The 24,635-nt window shown below is 39.8% G+C and overlaps 1 protein-coding gene across 2 annotated transcripts in view; it reads left to right on the top strand.

Annotated features, from left to right (window-relative positions):
- Window positions 1–1,139: 1,139 nt before the first annotated feature.
- wdr44 (WD repeat domain 44) overlaps window positions 1,140–24,635 on the top strand; it is a 43,488-nt gene continuing 19,992 nt past the window's right edge. For both annotated transcript variants that reach the window (XM_080434525.1, XM_080434524.1), the window contains exons 1-11: window positions 1,140–1,725; window positions 8,207–8,240; window positions 11,231–11,308; window positions 11,890–12,091; window positions 12,883–13,100; window positions 14,446–14,683; window positions 15,000–15,133; window positions 17,177–17,275; window positions 19,423–19,559; window positions 21,056–21,139; window positions 21,777–21,883. In XM_080434525.1, the coding sequence (XP_080290651.1) occupies window positions 1,622–1,725; window positions 8,207–8,240; window positions 11,231–11,308; window positions 11,890–12,091; window positions 12,883–13,100; window positions 14,446–14,683; window positions 15,000–15,133; window positions 17,177–17,275; window positions 19,423–19,559; window positions 21,056–21,139; window positions 21,777–21,883 (1,435 nt within the window). In that variant the 5' untranslated portion in view covers window positions 1,140–1,621. The remainder of the gene's footprint in view (window positions 1,726–8,206; window positions 8,241–11,230; window positions 11,309–11,889; window positions 12,092–12,882; window positions 13,101–14,445; window positions 14,684–14,999; window positions 15,134–17,176; window positions 17,276–19,422; window positions 19,560–21,055; window positions 21,140–21,776; window positions 21,884–24,635) is intronic.

Raw genomic sequence — 24,635 nt, 5'->3', positions numbered from 1 at the left:
TACATTCACCCATTCACCATATTCATAGGCCTACTGCATGCACAAAACTACATTCAGTGAAAAAAGGCGGGTGTCACATGGCATTCACACTAAACTAAAATTATAGTGTTTTTTAATTCTCACAGCTTTGAAGTTAACCACTAGAGGGCGACATGGTGCTTGTAAATCAGTCAGTCTGAGGCTCAGTGTATGTTGCTGTGTCCTGTATACATGGGGTACTTATTTACCTTTAAACACTTACATCTCATATGGTTAACCGGAGTCCCTCAGGGCGCAATAATACTAGTGTATTGTCTGTTTTCTGTTATTGTGAGGAAAGCTTTCGTTGAAAATAGCCGATCGACAAACTCACAACTTAACGCGTCGCGTTGTGAGCTTGTCGATCTGCTATTTTCAGCGAAAGCTTTCCCCATAATATCGATGCTGGGGTTTAAGTGGTTAATACAATGTTGTTTTAATACACAGTTTATTGTGTTGAAGGTATTTTGTGATTTATCATGGATCAAAATAAATAAATAAATAAATGTCAGAGGCTTACATTTGATCTCTAGCTGGATGTACCTTTACCACTTAATCCTGACGTGTGAAAATAGCCAAAAGACCCAAGGCGACATGACACGTGAGCTTGTAGATCTGCTGTTTTCGGTGGAGAGAAAAAATAAAAAGCTTTTAAAAAATGGTACATTTTCGAAATCCTCAAAAGCATGGACGACATTTTGAAAGTGAGTAAACTCAAAATGTAATTGTTGAGTAATTTGGATAAAAATGAATAATTATGAATAACAAATAATAATAATAGCAAAAGTAGTCAGTAGCATCACAATCATTTTAACCACTTTATCCATTTAAGAAATAGCAGATTTAAGCTCACGGCACATCACTTCGTGCCCGCCGCGAGCTTGTGGATCTACTATTTTTGAAAAAATGTTTAAACGTTTGGAACATTTTCTTTTTCAAATGGGGGTCTGCAGCCAAATATCATGTAGGGGTCCTTTTCCTTGACAGGAAAAAGTTTGAGAACCAGTGGACTGTCTAACGTGCCTAACGTCACATCAAGTAGGGGTAAAAACAAGTCACCCTATGCTCATAGCCCCGCCCTTTGGGGTTTGTTTGTCATTATTACACTAGTGTCTGTCAGTTAGCCTGGTGGTGGCTAACCCTCTCTGCTAGCTGTCTCTGTATAGAGTTATATAAACTAAACCTGTGTCTCTATGAGGAAGACATTCATCTAGAGACTCCTTTAGAAACTACAACTAACCGCCGCCGGAAGCCTTAAGAACTACAAACAAACCGTTAGTGTCCGTTAGAACACAGACACATAGAGATAGCATTACCAGCTAGCTATGCTAGGCTATCTCATAGTTACAACGTTATGATGGCGTGACGTTTATAACAGATCAATAAATCACTGTTTCTGGTGGATTCAGCAGCACATCAAAGGCTTTTTTTGGGGGACTTTTTTATTGGATTAGATCCGTGTGCCCCACACGCACGGGCGCGTGCACGTATGCATGTATGTGTGCACCTGTATGTGTGCCGATAGCAGGTTAGCAGCTAACTGTAGCTACTAATAAAAGTTTAGTTAGTTTTAGGTGGAGGAGGTTTGTCAGGGTAAAGCATCATGGATGAGGAGGTGGTTGACCTGACCGTGACCTCTGACACCAGCGACACCGAGGAGTTCTACGATGCTCCAGAGGATGTCAACTTCTCCCCTTCTCCTCTAGTGTAAGACTGTCTGTCTGTCTGTCTGCCTGCCTGCCTGCCTGTCTGCGTGACTGTCTGTCTGCCTGCCTGCCTGCCTGCCTGCCTGTCTGTGTGACTGTCTGTCTGTCTGTGTGACTGTCTGTCTGTCTGTCTGTCTGTCTGTGTGACTGTCTGTCTGTCTGCCTGTCTGTCTCTCTGTCTTTGTGTGTGTGTCTGTCTGTGTAATAATGTTGTTATTTATTATTATATGTTCAGAGGATGTCAACTTCACCGCTTCTCCTAAAGTTTAAGAATATTGTTATTTATTGTGTTCAGAGTTCAGAGCAGGAAAGATCAGCTTTATGTTACTGTGATGATCAGTGACTCTGATCTGTTATGATGTGTGTGTGTGTCTGTCTGTCTGTCTGTCTGTCTGTCTGTCTTTAACCAATTTGTCTTGCTCAGTGACTTTTAATCAAATCGAATCTAACCGTGTGTGCTGGGGGGGGAGGGGGCACCAATTTGTCTTGCTTTTGTGGCTTTTAATCTAATCTAACTGTTATGCTGTCTGCCTGCCTGCCTACCTGTCTTCCTGTCTGTCAGTCACCAATTTGTCTTGCATAGTGGCTTTTAATCTAATCTAACTATTATGTGTGTGTGTGTGTGTGTGTGTGTGTGTGTGTGTGTGTGTGTGTGTGTGTGTGTGTGTGTGTGTGTGTGTGTGTGTGTGTGTGTGTGTGTGTGTGTGTGTACGGGCTTGTGTACGTACGTATACGTCAGCAACTGTCTTGCTTAAGTGACTTTTAATCAAGATCATCTTTCAGTTCCCATATCAATGTGATAACGGTTATGCTGTGTGTGTGTGTATGTGTGTGTGTGTGTGTGTGTGTGTGTGTGTGTGCGCGTGCGACTTAACTTTTGTATAGCTTAGTGACTTTTAATGAAGCTACCGCATATAATGTACATCATAATAAGACTTAAATAATAATATGACCAAGACTAGAAGCTGTGTTCCCATCTGAACAAGCCTAGTCATGACTCAATCATAAGCAAACCTGAAAGAGGCTTACAGATGGTTATGATTGTGTAATAACATAATGTTGGGTGGATTTGGCTTTAATTGGTTCCTCTGGGACCCATTTAATCCATTAAGACCGGGATAGCATCTGCCATTTTTATGATTTATTTGGCTATTCAAAAATAGCAGATCTACAAGCTCACTATGAGCTTGTAGATCTGCTATTTTTGAAAGATCGTGAAAATGTGTGCAAATCTTTGAATATATATATATTTTTAAAGCGAACATTTATAACTCAAGTCTTTGCTTCTGGGGGGTCCCTGGAACATAACATATTGAGATTGTGCTCCGTGGCCAAATACATATCATTTTGGGTGGTCCTTGACATGAAAAGCACCACTGATATAGCAACCAAACAGCACACATTATATGTGTTTGGCCACAGACCCCCATCTCAAAACGTTTTGTTCCAGGGACCCTCATGAAGCAAAGATTTGAGTTAAAAATCTTCACTTTAAAATAATATGTATAATCAAAGATGTGCACATTTTTTTTTACTATTTTTCAAAAATAGCAGATCTACAAGCTCGTAGCGCTATGAGCTTGTAGATCTGCTATTTTTGAATAGCCAAAGAAATCTTAAAATTACACCGACGCTTCCCACGGTCTTAACTCTTTGACTGCCAGAGTATTTTCATAAAGTACTCCCCCAGTGCCAGCAATTTTCGTGTTTTTTTATTTTTATATTTTGAATTTTTCTCATGAAAATAATTTAAGGACACATAATGTAAAGACCCAGCACAATTCCGCCACTAGAGCGCAGCACATGACAGCTTTGATCATGTCGTTGGGTCTCTCTCACCCTTCTTCATAGATTAGACAAGGAAAAACATGAAAACGGATGTGACGTCCCCCCCATTGTTTTGATCGGCGAAAATTACGTTGTGATATACGACGGCGATGACTGATCGTCACCCAGACCATAGATTATAGAAGAGAAACTGTCCGTTTGTCCGTCATACCGTGTGAAAGACCGTTTATTTACCTATTTTGGACAAAAATGACTGGGGAAAAGAATCAAAAACCGGAAACGGAATCCAGGTCATGAAACCGGATGCAGATGTCCGTGAAGTAAGTGGAACTCGAGAATAACATTGAATATTAAGCAGCATAGCGCAATCAGAGATTAAACAATGAACGCGCGTCCAGCGCGTCGAGCGCGTCGACGGCCAACTGGACAAAGTAGCACTTGACGCGTTATCGCGTCGTCCGCAGTCAAAGAGTTAAAGGGTTTAGATTGTGCAATAACATAATGTTGGGTGGATTTGGCATTTTAATTGGTTCCTCTGGGGCCCATCTAAGCTTCCGAGAAGTCAGATCGCGCCAGGAAAGGCACCCAACCCCAACACAGTGGAAACCTCTGTTCATTTAACTCTGAGAGTGTACCAAAAAGTGGTGGAAAAAATAAATAAAAAAATAATAATATTTTTTTACTCAAGCAAAAGTATCAATACTGCAATGTAGAAATACTATGTTACAAGTAAAAGTCTGGAATTCAAAATTGACTTGAGTGTAAGTTTAAAATTATTGGTATCAAAATGTACTTTAAGCAAAAGTAGAAAGTACTCATTGTGCTGAATGTCCCATTTCACAAGTGTTCAAATGTATAAAATGTATAAAAATCTTTTGAAAATAGCATATCTACAAGCTCACATTGCGTTGCATCGCGAAGCATTGTGAGCTTGAAGATCGTCTATTTTCAAATGGCCGAAATGTATATAGGGCTGAAGTCGTTAATGGATGTTTTGTAATGATAATCAAAATCGACAAAGTAATAGTAACTAAGGTTTTCAAATAAATATAGTGGAGTAAAAGTACAATATTTGCCTCTGAAATGTAGTGGAGTAGAAGTAAAAGTAGTGAGTGACAATTGGAATTACTCCAGTAAAGTAAAAATACCCCCAAAAATTACTTAAGTACAGCATTTGAGTACGTATACTTAGTTACTTTCCACCACTGGTACCAAACGGCCAATAGTCCTGTTTGGTACTCTCAGAGTTACAAGTTGGATATAAACGAAACACTCGAGGATTTTGTTTTACTGTGTGTGTGTGTGTGCGTGTGCGTATGCATGTGTGTGTGTTTGCGTGTGTGTAAGGTAAAGTAAAGCGAAAGTCCAACCTTTACATGCCAGTCACATGCTGTTTATGTGGGCCTGCCCTGGGACACTTTAGTCAATATTTGTGCAACGGTTCTCTGTCCGAAAGCAAGAAGTGAGAGCCAAGTCAGCAGAGTGTTTTTCCTCCTGTGGTGAAAGTGACCTTCCTTCCCCTAGCAGACCAGACCAGTTGGAATGTTTCTGATAGAACCGTACCTGTACACTAGTGTAACCCATTCCATCTGGGAACGCATCTGTGTCATTTTACATTTCTTTGGCTATTCAAGAATAGCGGATCTACAAGCTGCGCGAGTGCTGCGCTACGAGCTTGTAGATCTGCTATTTTTGAAAAAGAAATTGTGAAAATGTGTGCCAATCTTTGAATATATATATATATATATATATATATATATATATATATATATATATATATATATATATATATATATATAAGGCCTGACCTCTAGTAGTCTAATAGTCGACTAATTAGTCGAGGGGTGTCTTAGCCGACTGCCAATCTCTTAGTCGAATTATAAAAAAAAATAAAAAAACATTCTCTCCTCTATTGCATAACATATTTTGTGCATGATTTGACTGAGAGATTGGCAGTCGAATCAGACTGATTCGACTGCCAATCTCAGTCGAATCATGCAAAAATAATAATAATAATAAAAAAAATATATATATATATTTTTTTTTTTGTTGCATTAGTCGACTGCCAGTCGACTATTGGCAATTAGTCGCCAATCAGATTCGACTATACACTTCCTTAGTCGGGGACAGGCCTAATATATATATATACAAATTTTTTACTCAAATCTTTGCTACTGGGGGTCCCTGGAACAAAATATTTTGAGATGGGGGGGTCCATGGAAAAAAAATACATATCATTTTGGGTCGTCCTTGACATGAAAAAAGTTTGAGAACCACTGATATTATAGCAACATAAGTTTTTTTTTTCAGAAAAAAAATGTTAGGATTTAGAAGACATCCCCCAGAAGCAAAGATTTGAGCTAAAAAAAAATGCTTTAAAAAAAAAAAAACATATTCAAAGATTTGCACACATTTTCACGATTCTTCAAAAAACAATAGCAGATCTACAAGCTATGAGCTCGTAGATCTGCTATTTTTGAATATCCCAAAGTATAAAATAATGGTTATAGCTATAAAAACACATCTCAAATGACACAGTGTTCCCAGATTGAATGGGATAAAGACATAAAAGACTTGGCCATTATTTTGGGTGACCTAGACTCAGAGAGGTTTCTTTTGAATTGTCATGGTAGCTATCTATCCAGTGAAACAGGAAGGAAGATAACAGAGTAACGTGAATGTTTAATTGCACATCTGAAAACAGTATAGGTATTCCAAATGGTATTAACCCATTTAGACCGGGAAAGCATCATTTTAGATTTCTTTGGCTATTCAAAAAATAGCAAATATACAAGCTCATAGCGCTGCACTGAGTGCTATGAGCTTATAGATCTGCCATTTTAGAAATATTTTTTTTTAGCTCAAATCTTTGCTTCTGGGTGATTCTACACATGTCTTCTAAATCCTAATAGTTTTTTGAAAATAACTTATGTTGCTATTATGTCAGTGGTTCTCAAACTTTTTCATGTCAAGGACCCCCAAAATGATATGTATTTGGCCGCGGACCCCCATCTCAAAGTAATAAGTATGTTGTTCCAGGGACCCCCAGAAGCAAAGATTTGAGTTAAAATTGTTTGCTTAAAAAAAAAAAAAAAAAATATATATATATATATATATATATATATATATATATATATATATGCATAAATGTAAATATTTTTTTTCAAAAAATAGCAGATCTTCAAGCTCATAGTGCGGCACTATGAGCTTGTACACTAGATATACTATTTTTGAAAAGCCAAAGAAATCTAAAATGTCAAGCAAAGAACAAAATATTCAAAATGTATTTGAAAACAAAAACTAAGGTTTGGGATGTGTAGTTGTGTATGATGTGTATGATGTGACTCCAAATATTGGCGAGAGATCTTGCTCCATTCCTCCGTTGATTAGAGTTGCATTTGGAGTTACATCATGGACACTAACATGGTAACTAACTACACAACCCTCTACCAAAGTGTTATTGCTCTTTATGCTAGGCTCTGTAATTCCTTTTACGCGTCAATATAACTTGTGCTTGGTAGGACAGATTAATGCTGCGTTGTAGTGCAGCACAAGCTACAAAATGACCAAACGTCAGCAGCTTACACTGCTACAGAGTGGCTTTTTGCACAACACGCTCGTTGATGGTGCTACCTATGATACTAATTAAAGGGCAAGACCACTTTGGTAGAGGTTTGGGTTGTGTAGTTACCTTGCCATGATGTAACTCCAAAGGTGGACAAGAAATCTAAAATAATTGCTCCATTGATTAGAAATTCATAATTCAAAATATGTTCCTCATTGACTTTGAAACAGCTCTCAAAGTCACTCTTTTAGCACATAAACGAACACAGACAAAGTTGATTCAGACAATATAGAGCATCACCAAACCCAGTACTGTTTGTTTTTTTAATAACAATGTCAACATCCTGCTGATTTTACTATTTGAAGATCCGGATCCGCAGATCTAGTTTTCTTCTTAACTCATTCAGTGCCCAGCTTATTTATGGAATTTTGGCTCTGAGTGCCACAGCCAAAATTCATTGTAAAAAAAAAGTGCTTAGGAGCCGAGATACAGCCTTTTCCAGTAAGAAGTTAAACAAAGAGTGAATGGAGCAGCAAATCTTCAAATCATCATATCTTGGGTTCTGAACATGTTTTTCCAAATTGTATTACATTTTTTTAAAGTATTTAATTGTTTTCATTTTCCAAAACAAATATTTAAAATAAATGAAAAAAGTGATCGAAAAAACACGGCCCCCTCGCGTATTAGGAGGGCAGGGTGAGTCACCAGAACCAAGGACGGGTGTTTTTGATGAATCTAACATGTTAAAAATTGAGTTTGAAGTTATAATGGGTTTGTATAGGAAGGGGGCGTGTCTGATAAAATGAATCAAAATATCTAAATACTGAATCAAACAACTTAAAAACAGTCTGGGGGGCTCACAAAAGCCTGAGTAGACGATAAAATGACCAAAAGTTTTTTTGAAAGTGAAATATCCCTTTAATATTTCAACATGCATCTTTACCATTTGTCATCTAAACCCCCAGAGGGTTCTGCCCAATGACATCACAGGCACACAGCTTTCTTCTTTCAGAAAATAGTTCACCTTTGAAACATATTGATTGAACAGTTTTTTTAAAGATAATAAGATGGATTTCATTCATTTCTCCATGTCAAACATGTTCTAAACTGTTGCTCTTTTGTCTTTCAGGTCGCCTGCAAAGTTTGTCATTCCATCGAGTCAGGTACGTTAACAGTGGGTTGAATAAAGAACCATGCCTATTTTTATACTAAATATAATCTATTATATCGTTGCTGTCGAGCAGAAACCTCCTACAGTATGTCCTTATTTTACCTTTAGTGTTTTTTTGTAAATGAACGCCCTACTTGATCATATTACAGCGTCACACAAACATATCAAAAGTAGCAGATCTATAAGCTCGCATTTTGAGCTTGTAGATCTGCTACTTTTGATGCTTTTGAATTTGAATCCTGAAAAGTAACAATTTTGGACATATGAGGTTTCCACCCGAGACCCCCAGAGACTATCTCTTAACTCTTTCACTGCCCGACTTATTTCTGGATTTTTCGATTTTCTTACCTTTTGAAGTAGTCACAGAATATTTATTTTTTATTTTCGCGATGACATTTAAAAAAAAAGTGTCACCGCGACCTCCCGTTCGCTTTTATACGTCTTTGAAAATAGCATGTCTCAGCCAAAAATACATATTAGTAAAAAGAATAGTACACAGGAGTCGAGATACAGGATTTTTAAGTAATACGTTAACCAAGAAGTAAATGGAGTAGCAAATCTTCGGATCACGATATCTTGGGTTCTGTGTGAGATTTTTTTATTATTATGTTTTTTACGTCAGTGGCAGTATTGGTAATCGGAAAAAAAAGTTTTTTACGTCAGTGGCAGTGATGGTTCACCCAAAAAATTACTTTTTAGCCCATTCAATCCGGGAACGCATGTGTGTCATTTTTGATTTCTTTGGCTATTCAAAAATAGCAGATATACAAGCTCAAGGAGCTTATAGATCTAAACATTCTTGAAATATCTTGAAAATGTGTGCAAATCTTTTAATACATATGTTTTAAAGCGATCATTTTTAACTCTGATCTGTGCTTCTTAGGATCCCTGGAACGACATATTTTGAGATGGGAGTCCGCGGCTAAATACATAATGACATAATACATATCCTTTTGGGGGTCCTGGACATGAAAAAGTTGGAGCACCACTGATACAGCAACATACTGTTAGGATTTATAAAAAAAAAATAGATATGGATTTGGCCGCAGACCAAATACAAGATGCGTTCCCGGTCTTAATGGATTAATATCTTCTAGCTCAACCAGTTCTCCTTCAGTAATATTACCCTCTCATGATTATTCTTGAAACACCGAAATATTGGTGCAACAACAGCTACACAGCTGACTCTCACATTCCTTGTCGGTTACGTTGATCAAGGGAATGAACCGCATGAACCGTATAGTGTCCTTATTCTGGGGTGAACGTTCCGTGAAAATAGCAGATCTACAAGCTCACAACGCATCGCAACACGATGCGTTGTGGGCTTGTAGATCTGCTATTTTTTGGTGGAAGAGATTGTTGTAGAGTGGGAAAATAAGGAGCAGGCTAAGTATAGAGCTCTTTGAGAGCCTGGCCAGCTAAATATATTATAGGGTTTAAGTGTTTGATTTAAAATGGCTCTCGATAAGATTCTCGGATAAATACTGAAAATATAAATGCGCTTGGATTTTTTTCATACAACCATGAGTTCTGGATCTACCTTCATTGATACAATCTAAGAATTTAGTTTATTCCTTGTACTCGTTTGCAATAAAACCATGTTTCACTTTCCAGAGGGAACCATAAAGTTTCTCTCATGCTACTTTGACACACTTCAAGGTGAAGTCATTAGCTAAGGCCTAAATCACTTAGAATGCATTCAGTTTTGTTGTTTACTTTGGAACACAGTCAGCCCTTTGCAAGTGACTCACTTAGCAGGGAAAGTGACACTAAACTGTCATGCATAATAAATCATTTCAGTGGAAAACAGTAGTCATCCAGTATGAAGCTCTTGACTTTCTCACTACATGAAACCAGAAAGACTGGTTACAAGTTTGTTGGGTAATGGTACAAGTAAGACGCGCGAACGCTGGATGCGAACGCAGCTCGAAAATATTGTGTATTTACAGACTTGTGTGTGTGTGTGTGTGTGTTTTGACTGTAGCTGCACTCTGGCGCACTCTGTCGGCCGCAGCCAGGCAGTGCACTGCACACACACACACACACACACACACACACACACACACACACACACACACACACACACACACACACACACACACACACACACACACACACACACACACACACACACACACACACACACACACACACACACACACACACACACACACACACACACACACACACACACACACACACTCACAAGCCGAGCAGAGTTTCATAGTAGGCTCCACTTGGGCGGAGGCGCGGCTTCTCCGCGTTCGCAACTAATTCTGAGGCAGTTTAACCTCTTTTTCTTTAGTGTCAAGTAAAATGAAATACAACTAGGATAAAAACACAGCTGCAGCTAATCAAATTAATAAATGGTGTATTCAGATTTAGGTGTGGTGTGACCAGTGCCAGGGGTGTGTCAATGTGCAAGCTAAAACAGTAGTCAACAGTAGGGCCATTGACACACCTAAATCTAAAATCTTCAAAAATAGTTTTAAGGCCCCGTTAAGACGACAACGGTCTCGAGAGAAAACTGCTAAATGAAATATCAGTCCGTTTAGACGGCAACGGCGTTATCGGGGGTTGAAACCGCAAAAAAATGAAACCCCCTTCCAGAGTGGAAATCTTTGAAAACGCTCCGCCTCGTGTCTCCATGTAAACATGCAATACGGGGGAATCCGCAAAACGTGTGATGTCATGGCTCTGGTGCAGAGCCGTAGAACCACCGTTGCCAGATTTTTGTGAGAGAAATAAGCAGCCAGTTCTATGAAAACGAGCCCAAAAGAAGCGGCTACATGTGCTCTTTAAACCTATAATAGGCTATTTGAAAATAGCCGATCCGCAAGCTCACAACGCGTCGCATTTGCGACACCTTGTGAGCTTGTAGATCTGCTATTTTCAAAAAGATCTTGAAGAGTGTGTTTGTGACCGTACCCTGTGGACTGAGAGTTGACCGTAACGTACCCCCCCCCCCTCCTCCCCCCGCAGAGAACGGTGAATCCAGCACCGCCAGAGGCCACTGTTGGAGCGGCTCCAAACGACTCTCATCCAGATGATTCCCTTCAGGTGTGGCTCTCATTTATACCTTTCCCCCACAGTGCATGACCTTGACCTTGTCTTTGACTATAACAACTTGCAATAATCATCATCATGAACATTTGTGCAAATCTTTGAATATATGTATTTTTAACTCAAATCTTTGCTTCTAGGGGATTCTACTAATGTCTTCTAAATCCTAACAGTTTTTTGAAAAAAAAACTATGTTGCTATAATCAGTGGTTCTAAAACATGTCAAGGACCCCCCAAATTATATGTATTTTGCCGCAGACCCCCATCTCAAAATATGTTGTTCCAGGGACCCCCAGAAGCAAGGATTTGAGTAACACATTTTTGTATATTATATATATATATATATATCTTACAATATTAATATATATTCAAAGATTTGCAAATATTTTTAAGATACAAAAAATATATAAAATGCAGATATACAATCTCATAGCGCGGCACTCGTGCCGCATGAGCTTATATATCTGCTATTTTTTGTCTAGCCAAAGAAAACTAAAATGACAGAGATTGAATGGGTTAATCCCATATTATTTATAAATGTATATTATTACTGATGTCACTATGCTCCTCCCATCCAGATCATTGACAGCATCATACAGGAGAGTCAGAAGGAGGTGGATGCAGACGGGGAGGTGGCCCAGCTGTTGGAACAGCTGCACGTCGACATCAGGGCACCGGAGGCGGAGCCTAACCACCACCACTCCCACCACAGCAAAGCTCCTCCCCATATTCCCATAGAGCCCGCACCGCCACCAATACCGCCCCCTGCAGGGGAACCTGGTACGGTTCCAATAATCGACAAATGCGTTTTCTATACTGTGTATATATAGCTCTGGTCCAGAGTGTTAGAAGGAGTTCTCCTTAACGCTATGGTACTTTAGATCCTTTCCCCTCACACCCGTGGTAGTGCAGGCTGCACAGCCTATCGTCTTTAGTAAAAATAAATAAAAAACTCAGGTGAAATATTGTATTTTCTGGCCAAAAAGTGTATTTTAGACGTGAGGTGTGGGGCTCAGAGTGTTCCTACTAAGTAGAGTAGGCTTTCAACTCCATAAAACTGTCTTTGTTTTGGTGAGTAGCTAAAGTGTATTTTTTGTTTTGACTAAAGACGAGAGGCTGCGCAGCCTGTGGTGCTCAAAGGCTTGAAAGTCCCATAGCCTTAAGGAGAACGCCTTCTAACGCTATGGAACAGAGCTTGTGTGTGTGTGTGTGTGTGTGTGTATATATATATATATATATATATATATATATATATATATATATATATATATATATATATATATATATATATATATATATATAGTGTGTATTTATACAGTATATCAATGAATTTATTAACCACCACAAATAGTGAAAATTGCTGATCTGCAACATCATAAGCTCGTATATCTGCTCTGTTCACAATTTATTTTTAAATATCGGAAGCTTTTCACCTACTGTATAATGACATGCCCAACATAAGGATCCATAATTCATATATTATGTCATAAATGTCATGTATGAATTCTATATATTTTTTATTAAATTGTGAATTAAATTGATTAGTTACATTAACTTTTGCACACCTTTAGACCCTGGGCCCTTGGACAGTCCAGAAGCACCGACGCAGCAGCAGCAGAACGGAGCGGAGGAAGGCTTACCCGACCCCGACCCCTCAGACGGCCCCGGGTCGCCAGCGGGGCACCGCGTGGTCCAGCCCCCCGACATCACCAGCACCCTGGGGAGACCCCGGGGTCTGCCCGCGGAAGGGGACCAGGAGCAGCAGAGACCCGCCGATCTCTTAGACCAGGTGCAAGGGTTGATATTCTTAAATATTAAAGCACTAATGCTCACTATGGGGCTGTGTCTGTCCACAGAGAACACCTTTTGAGCTTATGGGCGCTTTGGATAGGGATTTCATGATATCCATAGCGCAGCACGAGTGCCACGCTATGAGCTTGTAGATCTTTTTTTTTAATCGTGGAAAATTTGTGCAAATCTTTGAGAAAAAAAATAAATATATATATATATATATATGTATGTAAATGGTGCATTTATATAACGCTTTTATCCAAAGCGCTTTACATATAGATTGTGCATTACATTCACCCATTCACACACACATTCACACACCAATGGCGGAGGAAACCATGCAAGGCACCAACCTGCTCATCAGGAGCAATTAGGGGTTCTTGCTCAAGGACACTTTGACACTAGTTTGGGGGTCCTTAACTCTTTGACTGCGGACGACGCGATAACGCGTCAAGTGCTACTTTGTCCAGTTGGCCGTCGACGCGCTTGACGCGTGTTCATTGTTTAATCTCTGATTGCGCTATGCTGCTTAATATTCAATGTTATTCTCGAGTTCCACTTACTTCACGGACATCTGCATCCGGTTTCAAGACCTGGATTCCGTTTCCGGTTTTTGATTTTTTTCCCCAGTCATTTTCGTCCAAAATAGGTAAATAAACGATTTTTCACACGGTATAACGGACAAACGGACAGGTTCTCTTCTATAATCTATGGTCTGGGTGACGATCAGTCATCGCCGTCGTGTATCACATCGTAAATTTTGCCGATCAAAACAATCTGGGACGACGTCACATCCGTTTTCATGTTTTTCCCTGTCTAATCTATCAAGAAGGGTGAGAGAGACCCAACGACCTGATCACGCTGTCATGTGCTGCTCTCTAGTGGCGGATTTGTGCTGTGTCTTTAAATTATGTGTCCTTAAATTATTTTCATGAGAAAAATTCAAAATATAAAAATAAAAAAACACGAAAATTGCTGGCACTGGGGGAGTACTTTATGAAAATACTCTGGCAGTCAAAGAGTTAACATGGAAAAGCTGGAGCACCACTGATAATGCAACATAGGCTACTGTTAGGAATTTTAGAAATCTATTTGGCCGCGGAAAAAAAAGCTTAAAAAATATATATATACATTCAAAGATTTGCACAAATTTGAAAAAATTGAAGCTTGAGCTTGTAGATCTGCTATTTTTTAATAGCCAAAGAAATCTAAAATGACAAAGATGCGTTCCCGGATTGAATGGGTTAATTTCAAATGTTCTTCAGAATTTGATTAAAATCTGTTATTTTTTAATAATCAATTAAAGTGATTAGTAGGATTAACCCTCGCCCCTCCTATACCAGGTTCCCCACCTGTCCGCGGGGTCCTCGGTGGACACGGAGGACGACTCCTCGGGCGGTCCCACCAAGCCCCCCCGCCAGTTCACCGTGGAGCCCGACATCGTGGCCAGCACCAAGAAGACCCCGCCCACGCGCCCGCCCCCTCCCGGCGGGGCCCCGCCCCCCAGGCCCCCCCTCCCCTCCTGGCGCACGCTGCCTTCCAAGAAGTCCCACGACTCGCTGAGACTGACCGGACTGGACGGTACGCACACACACACACACACACACACACACACACACACACACACACACACACACACACACACACACACACACAGTTTCATTTGTTTATCCTCTATCCTGTGTGAGTTCTCTATCATGATTGGATGCAATTGGTATCCCGACCTGAAAATGCTTTTTTTGTTTAACACTGTTACTGAAAAAAAAAAAAGGAGCATCAGTACTCTCTCTCTCCCTGTAACCTGAATAGAGAACCACTGCTTCTGTCCAGTGGTGGACAGTAACTTTCACTCCCTTACATTTCAAAGACAAACATATTGTACTTTTGTCTCCACCAGACGCCGGTGTGGAGCCACTGGAGCCGTCCGGCCTGCTGTCCCCCACCAGCACGGTCAGGAACATCACCAAGGAGCTGCAACACTCCCTGGACCTGGCTAGCGCCATCAGCGGGGACAAGGTGGTCACTGCACAGGTTAGTGTGGCTTCTACAGTATCTACCTCCTTTTATAACCATAACACACCAGCGGCGACGAGGTGGTCACTGCACAGGTTAGTGTAGCTTCTAGCCACATGCGGCACCCACCTTCAATTAACGCGGCCCACAGGTTATTATTGGAATACTGATATATTATTGATTTCAGCTGTTACAATTCCAAACATGCAAACATGACCCGTCTATATTAGTAGCTTAACACTCGCATGACTGAGGTTTCATTACCCTCCACCATGCCTGAAAAACGATCATTTTGATCCCCAAATCAGGCTATCCTATTGGCCACTGTCTCCCCTCTGGGCTCCAGACTAGTTCACACTTTCTCCCCCAAACAGTGGGGGGTTCCATTGTCTTCTAAATAGCCATTAACATCTCAATTGCACTCTGCTGCAGGCAGAAACATTATAAAATAGTAATGTAGTATATATATATATATATAAAATAGTATTATAAAATGTAATGGTAACTGCAGATTCTGTATGTAAAATCTTTATAAAAAAGCGTGTAAAACAGTGCATCTGCAGCATCACATTAAACTCTTCAGTGAAACATGGAGCCTATATGAACGCTGAAGCCACTGTCTAATTACGTGACTATCTCCATTGTCCAAAACACATGGATATCTCTTGACAAACCAATATTATATTATATAATATTCACATTATTGTCTGAGCGTAAAGCTCTCATTCTATCAGCTGTCCACGCTGACAGAAGCGTCTCCTCTCCTGTCCCTCTCTGTCCCTCTCCTCTCCCTGTCAGCGTAACAAGTGAACACATCGCTATGTTCAACAAATGTGCTCATTCCTGCTCTACTCCTGCGCTAAATATCTGATCTACAAACATGGAACAGTCGCTGCCTGACGAGCCATCTGCTTGTAGATCAGATCTGTTGGCACAGCATTTTAAAACAGCGCGATCTGTAGCGAACACTCTGTACACTGCAGTGAAATGGGTTGCCAAATTTTGCGAGAGAAATAAGCAGTCAGGTCTATGAAAATGTTACTGCATGCGTCGTTGTGCCCTAAGAAAACAGTGAGGCATGAAACCATTGCATTGTAAATGGGGTTTATAGCCGAGGCTAATTTGCAACCCCAGTCCCTGGTTAGACCTTTCTATATAAATATTGACCTAATAAAAAATCATTTACAAAAGGACATGCATGAATCTCTAATCTAAACAACTATGAAAAGATATTTATATCTGCAAAGTAACTAGTAACTAAAGTTTTCAAATAATTGTAGTGGAGTAAAAGTACAAGATTTGCCTCTGAGCTGTAGTGGAGTAGAAAAGTATTACCATTATAATGTAATTATATATATAATTATAATAATAATAATAATAGAAAGACGTGAAAAACAAGCCCAAAGTCGCTTATAATAAGCAGACATGGCAACATAGACTCGTTGTACAGCAGCGAGTCTGCTGTCTACGGGCCGCTCTGCGGGGGATCTGGAGGTGTGAACTACTCTTCCATGGGGGAGAGAGGGGGAGAGCGGTCAATTTAGCCGAAATATAACGGCTGGGATGGTATATATGGTATATATTTCATATTTATAATACGTTTCAGAAAGAAAAAAAAACAGAGATGAATTGAAACAAATATTTAGGAAAAGTCATGAAAGGGGAACTTTCTCAGAGCTTCATGAGAGAAGATAATCCACTTTAAATTCTCAAAATCGGTCATATTGATTGCTTAGTCATACAAGTGTTAATGACTAGTATTAAAATACCATTGTCTTTTTTATGTCCAATGTATTTGTATTGAAGTTAACATTAACATGAGTGAGTTAACATGAGTATTAATGAATAAAAATAAAAATAAAATACAATATTTACCTTTCAGGATTCCAATAAAAAAATAGCAGATCTACGCGATTTTTGAGCTTGTAGATCGGCTATGGTACTAGTGGCTGAGGGTTATGTTACGAGAAGACTCGCATACTTTTCAGCAGCTGTAATGTGTGTGTGTGTGTGTGTGTGTGTGTGTGTGTGTGTGTGTGCGTGCGCGTGTGTGTCCTCCAGGAGAGCGAGGGGGAGGAGCATGCGTCGGCGGACGGCGGTCCAGACACGGCGGGATCTCAGCGACCGCGCTCCGGCTCTGGCAGAGAGCTCACAGACGAGGTGAGGGCACTTTGACACTAGCCTGGTTCCAGATGAATCTGCCATTGCAACAAAAAAAAAAGTGTCCTCGGCAGATTAGGTCTGGCCCCTCTCAATAGAGATTGGATTTCTCTCCCTCCGAAGTTGTGAGGGACCAATCAGGGCCCAGTATGCAAATATGGGGCGGGTTTATCACCAGAGGCATTTTTTTTAATTTGTCCCTCGGAAATGCAGGTTCCACACAGAGATTCCAGACTAATATCTACACAGTGATATTAGTCTGGTCATGCCAGGCTAATTTAGAAATACTCCGTTACAAGTAAAAGTCTGGAATTAAAAATGTACTTGAGTAAAAGTACAAAAGTATTGGTATCAAAATGTACTTAAAGTACCAAAAGTAAAAGTACTAAAATGTTTGAAAATAGCAGATCTACAAGTTCTATTTTATAGTATAATAATTGATCATTGCAAAGTAACTAAAGCTGTCAAATAATTGTAGTGGAGTACAATTACAATATTTGTCCCTGAGATGTAGTGGAGTAGAAGTAAAAGCACTGAAAATTGGAAATACTCTTAGTAAAGTAAAAATACCTCCAAATTGTACTTAAGTACAGTACTTGAGTAAATGCACTTAGTTACTTTACACCACTGATCACACGTTATAGAGATACTTTTTTTTTTACCTTCACCTGGACCCATTTGGATTAGATGTACACACCAGCAGTTCACCTTTTTTTCCCAAATCATAACTACCACTAAGTGCTCTGTGCTCATCATCAGTGACCAATAAGCAAAGAGGAACCTCATCGTGTTCTTTGCCTCCAGGTCTCAGTGTGCAAGAGGAAGCACCGATGATTGTGTCCTTCTTATTCACACAGGCTTTGTGAAAATCTACTTTTCCACAGTTCCTCATTTTTTATATTTCAGCAGACAGACGCTCTTTAGACATCAAATATAGCCAGAGACAGTGACTCACTTTCTTTCACACACAAACACACACTTCCTATTCTCTCACGATGCGCTCGTGATGATGAAGTTGTGTCAAAATAAATACATAAACTACAATTACTTAAAAAGTATGAATGATAAACTCTAACTCTTTAAGTTGGGATAGAAAATAAAGGGATAGTTCACCCAGTAGTTAGATTCTCAAGCTAATAGAAAGTACAGCGTTTCTCTTCCTGGAAAGTTAGAAAGCTGAAACAGAAGCCTCTTGCATTAAGGGAAAAACACTTTTTTTCCTATGGACTAGTCACCCCATGGAGACTTGAATTCATGGCTATTTTTTAGTTTTTGTGGCATTCCTAAGCCAATAATATGATGACCAGCGCTAGGTAGGCAGCGGTTCCGGTACGAGACACAAAGGAGACTCTTTGTGTCTCCTACCGGAACCGCTGCTGGTCATCAAATTATCGCCTTAGGAATGAGACAAGAACTAAAAAATATCCATGAATTCAAGTCTCCATGGGGTGACTAATCCATAGAAAAAAAAGTCATTTTGGGGGTGAACTATCCCTTTAAGCCATACATGGGCAACTGGCGGCCCGGGGGCCACATGCGGCCCCCACCTTCACTTAATGCGGCCTGCAGGTTAATATCGGAATACTGATACATTATTGATTTCAGCTGTTAGAATGCATAAACATGCATATTATAATTAGAAGCTTAAGGACTAGTATTACAATTCTATTCTCTTTTTTTATGGCCAATGTATTTGTATTTAAGTTCATAAAGTTAGTAAAAATGTTGCTTTTCAGGATTCCATTTCAAAAATAGCAAAAACAAATTTAGGATTCCAATTCAAAAATAGCAAAAATAGCAGATCTACAAGCTCAAAACGCGCCGCACTGCGACGTGTTTTGAGCTTGTAGATTGGCTATTTTTGCTATTTTTGTGTGACATAGAATGGCAAAGTACGGCATTTATTTACGAAAATACGGAGGTAAGAGGTGTCTGCCCGACAATATGCAATGTGGCCCTCTGGAGTGTGTGTGGAAATATAGTGGCCCTCTCCATCACCCCTGCTTTAAGCCTTCATCAGAGTTATCTAAAAGAAAACGTTTTCTGAGGAATTCTCAGAAGTTAGTACTCTGTAACTTAACTGCTGTGCTGTCCTGTGGCGCATGCAGGATCAATTAAAGGTGTATTATTGTGTGGCATCCTAACAGGAGATCCTGGCCAGTGTGATGATCAAGAACCTGGACACGGGAGAGGAGATCCCTCTCATCCAGGCCGAGGAGAAGCTTCCCTCGGGGATCAACCCTCTCACCCTGCACATCATGAGGAGAACCAAGGAGTACATCACGTACGTTCTGCTGCAGAACCTTTGGCTAATAAGGCAAATATGCCGTAACCCATTTAGGCCTGAGGTTCCGATTCTGCAAAATGTCTTCTAAAACCGTTTTCTGAAAAACGTATGTTTCTATATCAGTGGTTTTCAAACTTTTTCATGTCAAGGACCCCCAAAATGGTATGAATTTGGCCAAAATATTTTGTTCCAGGGACCCCCAGGAGCAAAGATTTTAGTTAATGTTTGCTTTAAAATAATATATATATTCAAAGATTTGCACACATTTTCACGATTTTTCAAAAGTAGCAGATCTACAAGCTCATAGCGCTGCACTCGGTGCCGCGCTATGAGCTTGTATATCTGCTATTTTTTAATAGCCAAAGTGTAAAATAATGCTTTTTAGCTCAAATGAAAAAGTAACACTGATGCGTTCCAGGTCTTAATGGGTTAATACACTGAGCCCGCATGCGTGTGCATCCCGTCGCCGCGTCCTGGACCCACAGTCGCAGTGAACACACACACGGAACCCCCCCACACACACAGACACACACACACGGCCGGACCCACGGGCGCGTCCCGTCGCTCACCCCCCCCCCCCCCCCCCCTCACTCACACACACACACACTCACACACACACGTACGTTGGTCTAAGCACGTTCTCTGTATGTGCTTGTGGCAGACGGCAACAGTGTAACACAGTGGGTCTATGGATTCTATGGACGCATGCGCAGTTTGATCATTCATCCCATAGCTCGCGGGGCCATCCCACAGCTGGGCAGCCGTAACCATGGCGACATTCTTTTACATAAAAACTGCTAATAAACAGCTGACAGTTGGGGAAAGTGAAAAACGGGCTTCGCTGTTCCGTGCACATGGTAATGGTCAAAGGCTGTGTGCAAATGCAGGTCAATTGCTCCAGCCACTGAGGAGAACCGGGCAGAAGAGATTTTGCCCTCGCCACCCTCACAGAGCTTTGGTTAATTATTGGAGGATGGAGTGTTTGTTCAGTAACAGGGGTCTTTCCATTGTCCCCTCCAGTTTCTAAGTTTTGTTTTTATTTAGTTTTGTTAACTAAAGGGCTCTTTAGTAAACAGAACATACATGTTGATGTAGGTCATACATGTCATCCACTCCCCAAAGATAATTTATCAGCTTGTTATTGAACGTTAATTTTACGTTTTTTAAAGAGCTAGACAGACAGGGGAGACCCCTGTTATTGAAACATTCTATAGCAAGGATTACTATCCGAACATAGAGCTATTTAGCACTTATTTGAACAAAAGTTAATCACCTACTGCACCTATAAATGGGTATAAAGATTTTCCTAAAAGCTAGTACTCAAGTTAATACAGTGGGATTTGGCTGTTTAAATGGGATATGATGGAGTTGATTTTGATTTTGAAACGGAAAGCAAGCCAGTTGAACTTCACTGTCTTGTTGTGTTCTAAAAAGAAACGTTGGAATGGAAGTGTATGTATTTATACATGATATGTTTTGTTTCTTCCTCTCAGGAATGACGCAGCTCAGTCAGATGACGATGACAAGGCGGCCGCTCCTCTGACAGACACAGACGCTGGAAAACTCAAGCAGAAAACGTAAGCTTTGCATTCTGCTGTCCAGTAGAGCTGTCCAACACACACACACACACACACACACACACACACACACACACACACACACACACACACACACACAAACTCTTTCTCTCTCTTCCTCCGAATATTGCCTAGTGCCTACTAATTAATTAATTAAATATATAAGAATTTTATTATTATTATTTATTAATTTATATTTAATTTAATTTAATTTATACCTTTTCTTTTTTTGGCACTTTGAGAAAAGCATCTGGTGACCCCTGCATTTGTTGGCGCCCCCCCACCAGGTTGACAAGCACACCACTGTACTATCTTGCTTGGCCCTCAGCACTTGCCTGGGAATTAACTTTATAGATACAGTTTAAGTGTATATTAACAGTATATTAACAGGTATACATAGCTACATATTTAGCTTTTAGCCAGCGGGTCAATGTGTGGAATTCAGAGCACTCCATCCCTTAAATCATTCCACCTGCAGAGGATAATAACGTTGTGTCCCCTTCGTTACTGATATAAAATCCTTTTGTGCAATGTCTTTACCCTTGCTGTATCTAGCATATCTAAAGTACTCTTTTCTTGCCCTGTAAACTGTACCTTAACTGCTGCGCTGCCTGTGTCATCTTGTCTTGCCCCACAGGACCCAGTTTAAGAAGTTCCTGGGGAAGTCTGTGAAGAGGGCCAAGCACCTGGCTGAGGAGTACGGGGAGAAGGCCGTCAATAAGGTGAAGAGTGTCCGCGACGAAGGTGAGGACGTTTGATATTTCTATATCATCACTGTCGCTAAAAACCTTGTAGCTCCATATTTTAAATGTTTAATGATATTCCTTTGGCTTTTCTGCCTTGTATTGATAGTTTTTTAAGTGGAGATGGACAGGAAACAAGGGAGAGAGACAAGATCGTCGAGGAACGGGACTAGAACAGGACTCGAACCCGCAATGCACTGTCAGGCTACATTAGAGCCTAAGTGCCCGGACCGCTAGCCATGGTCCGGGCCCATATTTTAACTTTTTATGCTAATTTTTTTTATGATACTTTTTTTAATCTACTTTGTCATACTACTACAGTGTCACACAAAAGTAGCACAAATAGACGGCTGTTTTTGCCATTTCTGAAATGTGGTTTAGTGTGTCTGTGGAATACTTTTGTATTAACAAGAGGTCGTGACTGAATAATAACTATTAACTATTAACTATTTGATCCAGTTCTTTTTTTTCCTTTTTTTTTATTTTTTACATTTCCTGAAAAGTAACAGTTTCCACCGGACACAGACAATGTTATGTTGTGTTTATAGGTGATAGAATATGTACAACCATACCTACGTTATGCCTCCGTTTCTATCTACTGACAGCCTCGTTACCTCACACCCCTGACCAGCCCAGGCGCAGAGGGCCAGGTCGGACGCTAACTCCTCTTTTTATATATGATCATATTTTAACCCTTTAAGACCGGGAACGCATCTGTGTCATTTTAAGATTTATTTGGCTATTACGAAATAGCAGATATACAAGGTATATACTGAGCTAATAAATCTGCTATTTATTTATTTATTTATTTTTGCAAATCTTTGAATATATACTGTATATATTTTTTAAAGCAAACATTTTAACTCCAATATTCCCTGGAACAACATATTTTGAGATGGGGGTACGCGGCCAAATACATATCATTTTGGGCGTCCTTGACATGGAAAAGGTTTGAGAACCACTGATATAGCAACCAAACAACAAACATATGTATTTGGCCGCGGACCCCCATCTCAAAATATTTTGTTCCAGGGACCCCCAGAAGCACAGAGTTAAAAATGTTGCTTAAAACATATGTAATCAAAGATTTGCACACATTTTTACGTTTTTTCAATAAAGTAGCAGATCTACTATATATCTGCTATTTTTGAATAGCCAAAGTTTAACATAATGGTCATGGCTAAAATCTCAAATGACACAGTATGCGTTCCCAGTCTTAATGGATTAATAATAGTCGATCTATTTATTTATTTATTTATCTATCCGCTTTTTTATACTTCTTTGTGTACTTACCTCTGTCTTTATGTCGTCCTTACTGTGGTGCTGCTATGACAACTGAATTTACCTCTGGATCAATAAAGGTCTATCTATTTACTTTCTACAGTTAATTTTACTTTATTATTATTATTATTATTATTATTATTATTATTTTTTTTTTTTTTCAGAGCTGCTGCTTAAAAGACCAGCTGAAATGAAAATGTAGTTAATATGACGGAAAATAAAATACACTTCCTGTCAAACAAAAACTATCATGATGCTGTATATTAAGTAATTTAGCTGAGGACCCCACTTTGAGAACCACTGCCATAGAGGCTAGCAGCATGTCTTTTTTTTATGGGCTTGTAACTTTAACAGCGTTGCTCTCTGCACCATGTGGCTGGTATACAGTCAACCCTACACTATAGAGATTTTATTTTGAAATGTGAGTACCGTAAATTTTGGACTATAAGCCGCGACTTTTTCCCAATTTTTCGACCCTGCGGCTTATATAACGGTGCGGCTTATCTATGGATTTTTACAGCTAACGGCCACTAGGGGCCACTAGAATGCAGTTCATTAAAACACCCGCGGCTTATAGTCCAGTGCGGCTTATATATGTACAAATCATTCAATTTAGCTGCTGCGGCTTATACTCAGGTGCGGCTTATAGTGCGAAAATTACGGTATTTCAATTGGTCAAACTGGCAATAATATGTCCAGAAGCATCTTCCATAAAACCCTAATGGTCTTGGATGTCACATAAAATCGAAGGTCAAAGCCTCAATCTGTGACAACTGCTTGAGGAAAACACATTTAGAACAATAATACCAAAACAAACACCTTTCACGCTGTTTCACAAATCACAGATTGATACTTGGGCCTGACAAAAACTTTCAGTTATGGGATTTATTTATTTATTGTGTTCATGTATTTGTTTGTTTTTAATTCCTGCATTATGTCAGCATGTTGAATGTAAACAAACATGGCAGATGCTTTTTAACCCATTACGACCCCGAGACCCATTAAATCGCCTTCTAAATCCTGACCCAAGATTTCTGAAAAACTTCAAATATTTATTCAAAAATTACAAAAAAAAATATGTTGCTCTATACTGTACATAGCAACAACAACAACTCCCAAAGAGGTTCCCGGATTGAAAGGTATAGTTACGTATAGGGGTTCCCGTTCTAACTGGGTTAAAGTCGAACAGTACACTAAAATATGTTTCTGAATACATTTGAGTCAAGCAATAGGCAACAGAAACGTGATTCTGCAGCACTGCCTTGTTTGATTTCTTTTATTTATTTTTTAACTTTTGGAGCGAGGTGACCTCCAGGAGGTCCATGCATGGTACTCAGCCATGCCCAGGATGAGTGCTCGTAGCCGGGTAAAAGATGTGTCTTTGATATGTTTGGCTATTCAAAAATAGCAGATCTACAAGCTCATGGCGTGGCACCGAGTGCCGCGCCATGAGCTTGTAGATCTGCTATTTT

This window comes from Gymnoscopelus braueri (genome assembly GCF_963280865.1).
Source record: "Gymnoscopelus braueri genome assembly, chromosome: 8".
NCBI classification, from domain to species: domain Eukaryota; kingdom Metazoa; phylum Chordata; class Actinopteri; order Myctophiformes; family Myctophidae; genus Gymnoscopelus; species Gymnoscopelus braueri.
Note: the sequence above shows the minus strand (reverse complement) of the source record. Positions and strands in the feature narration are given on the sequence as shown.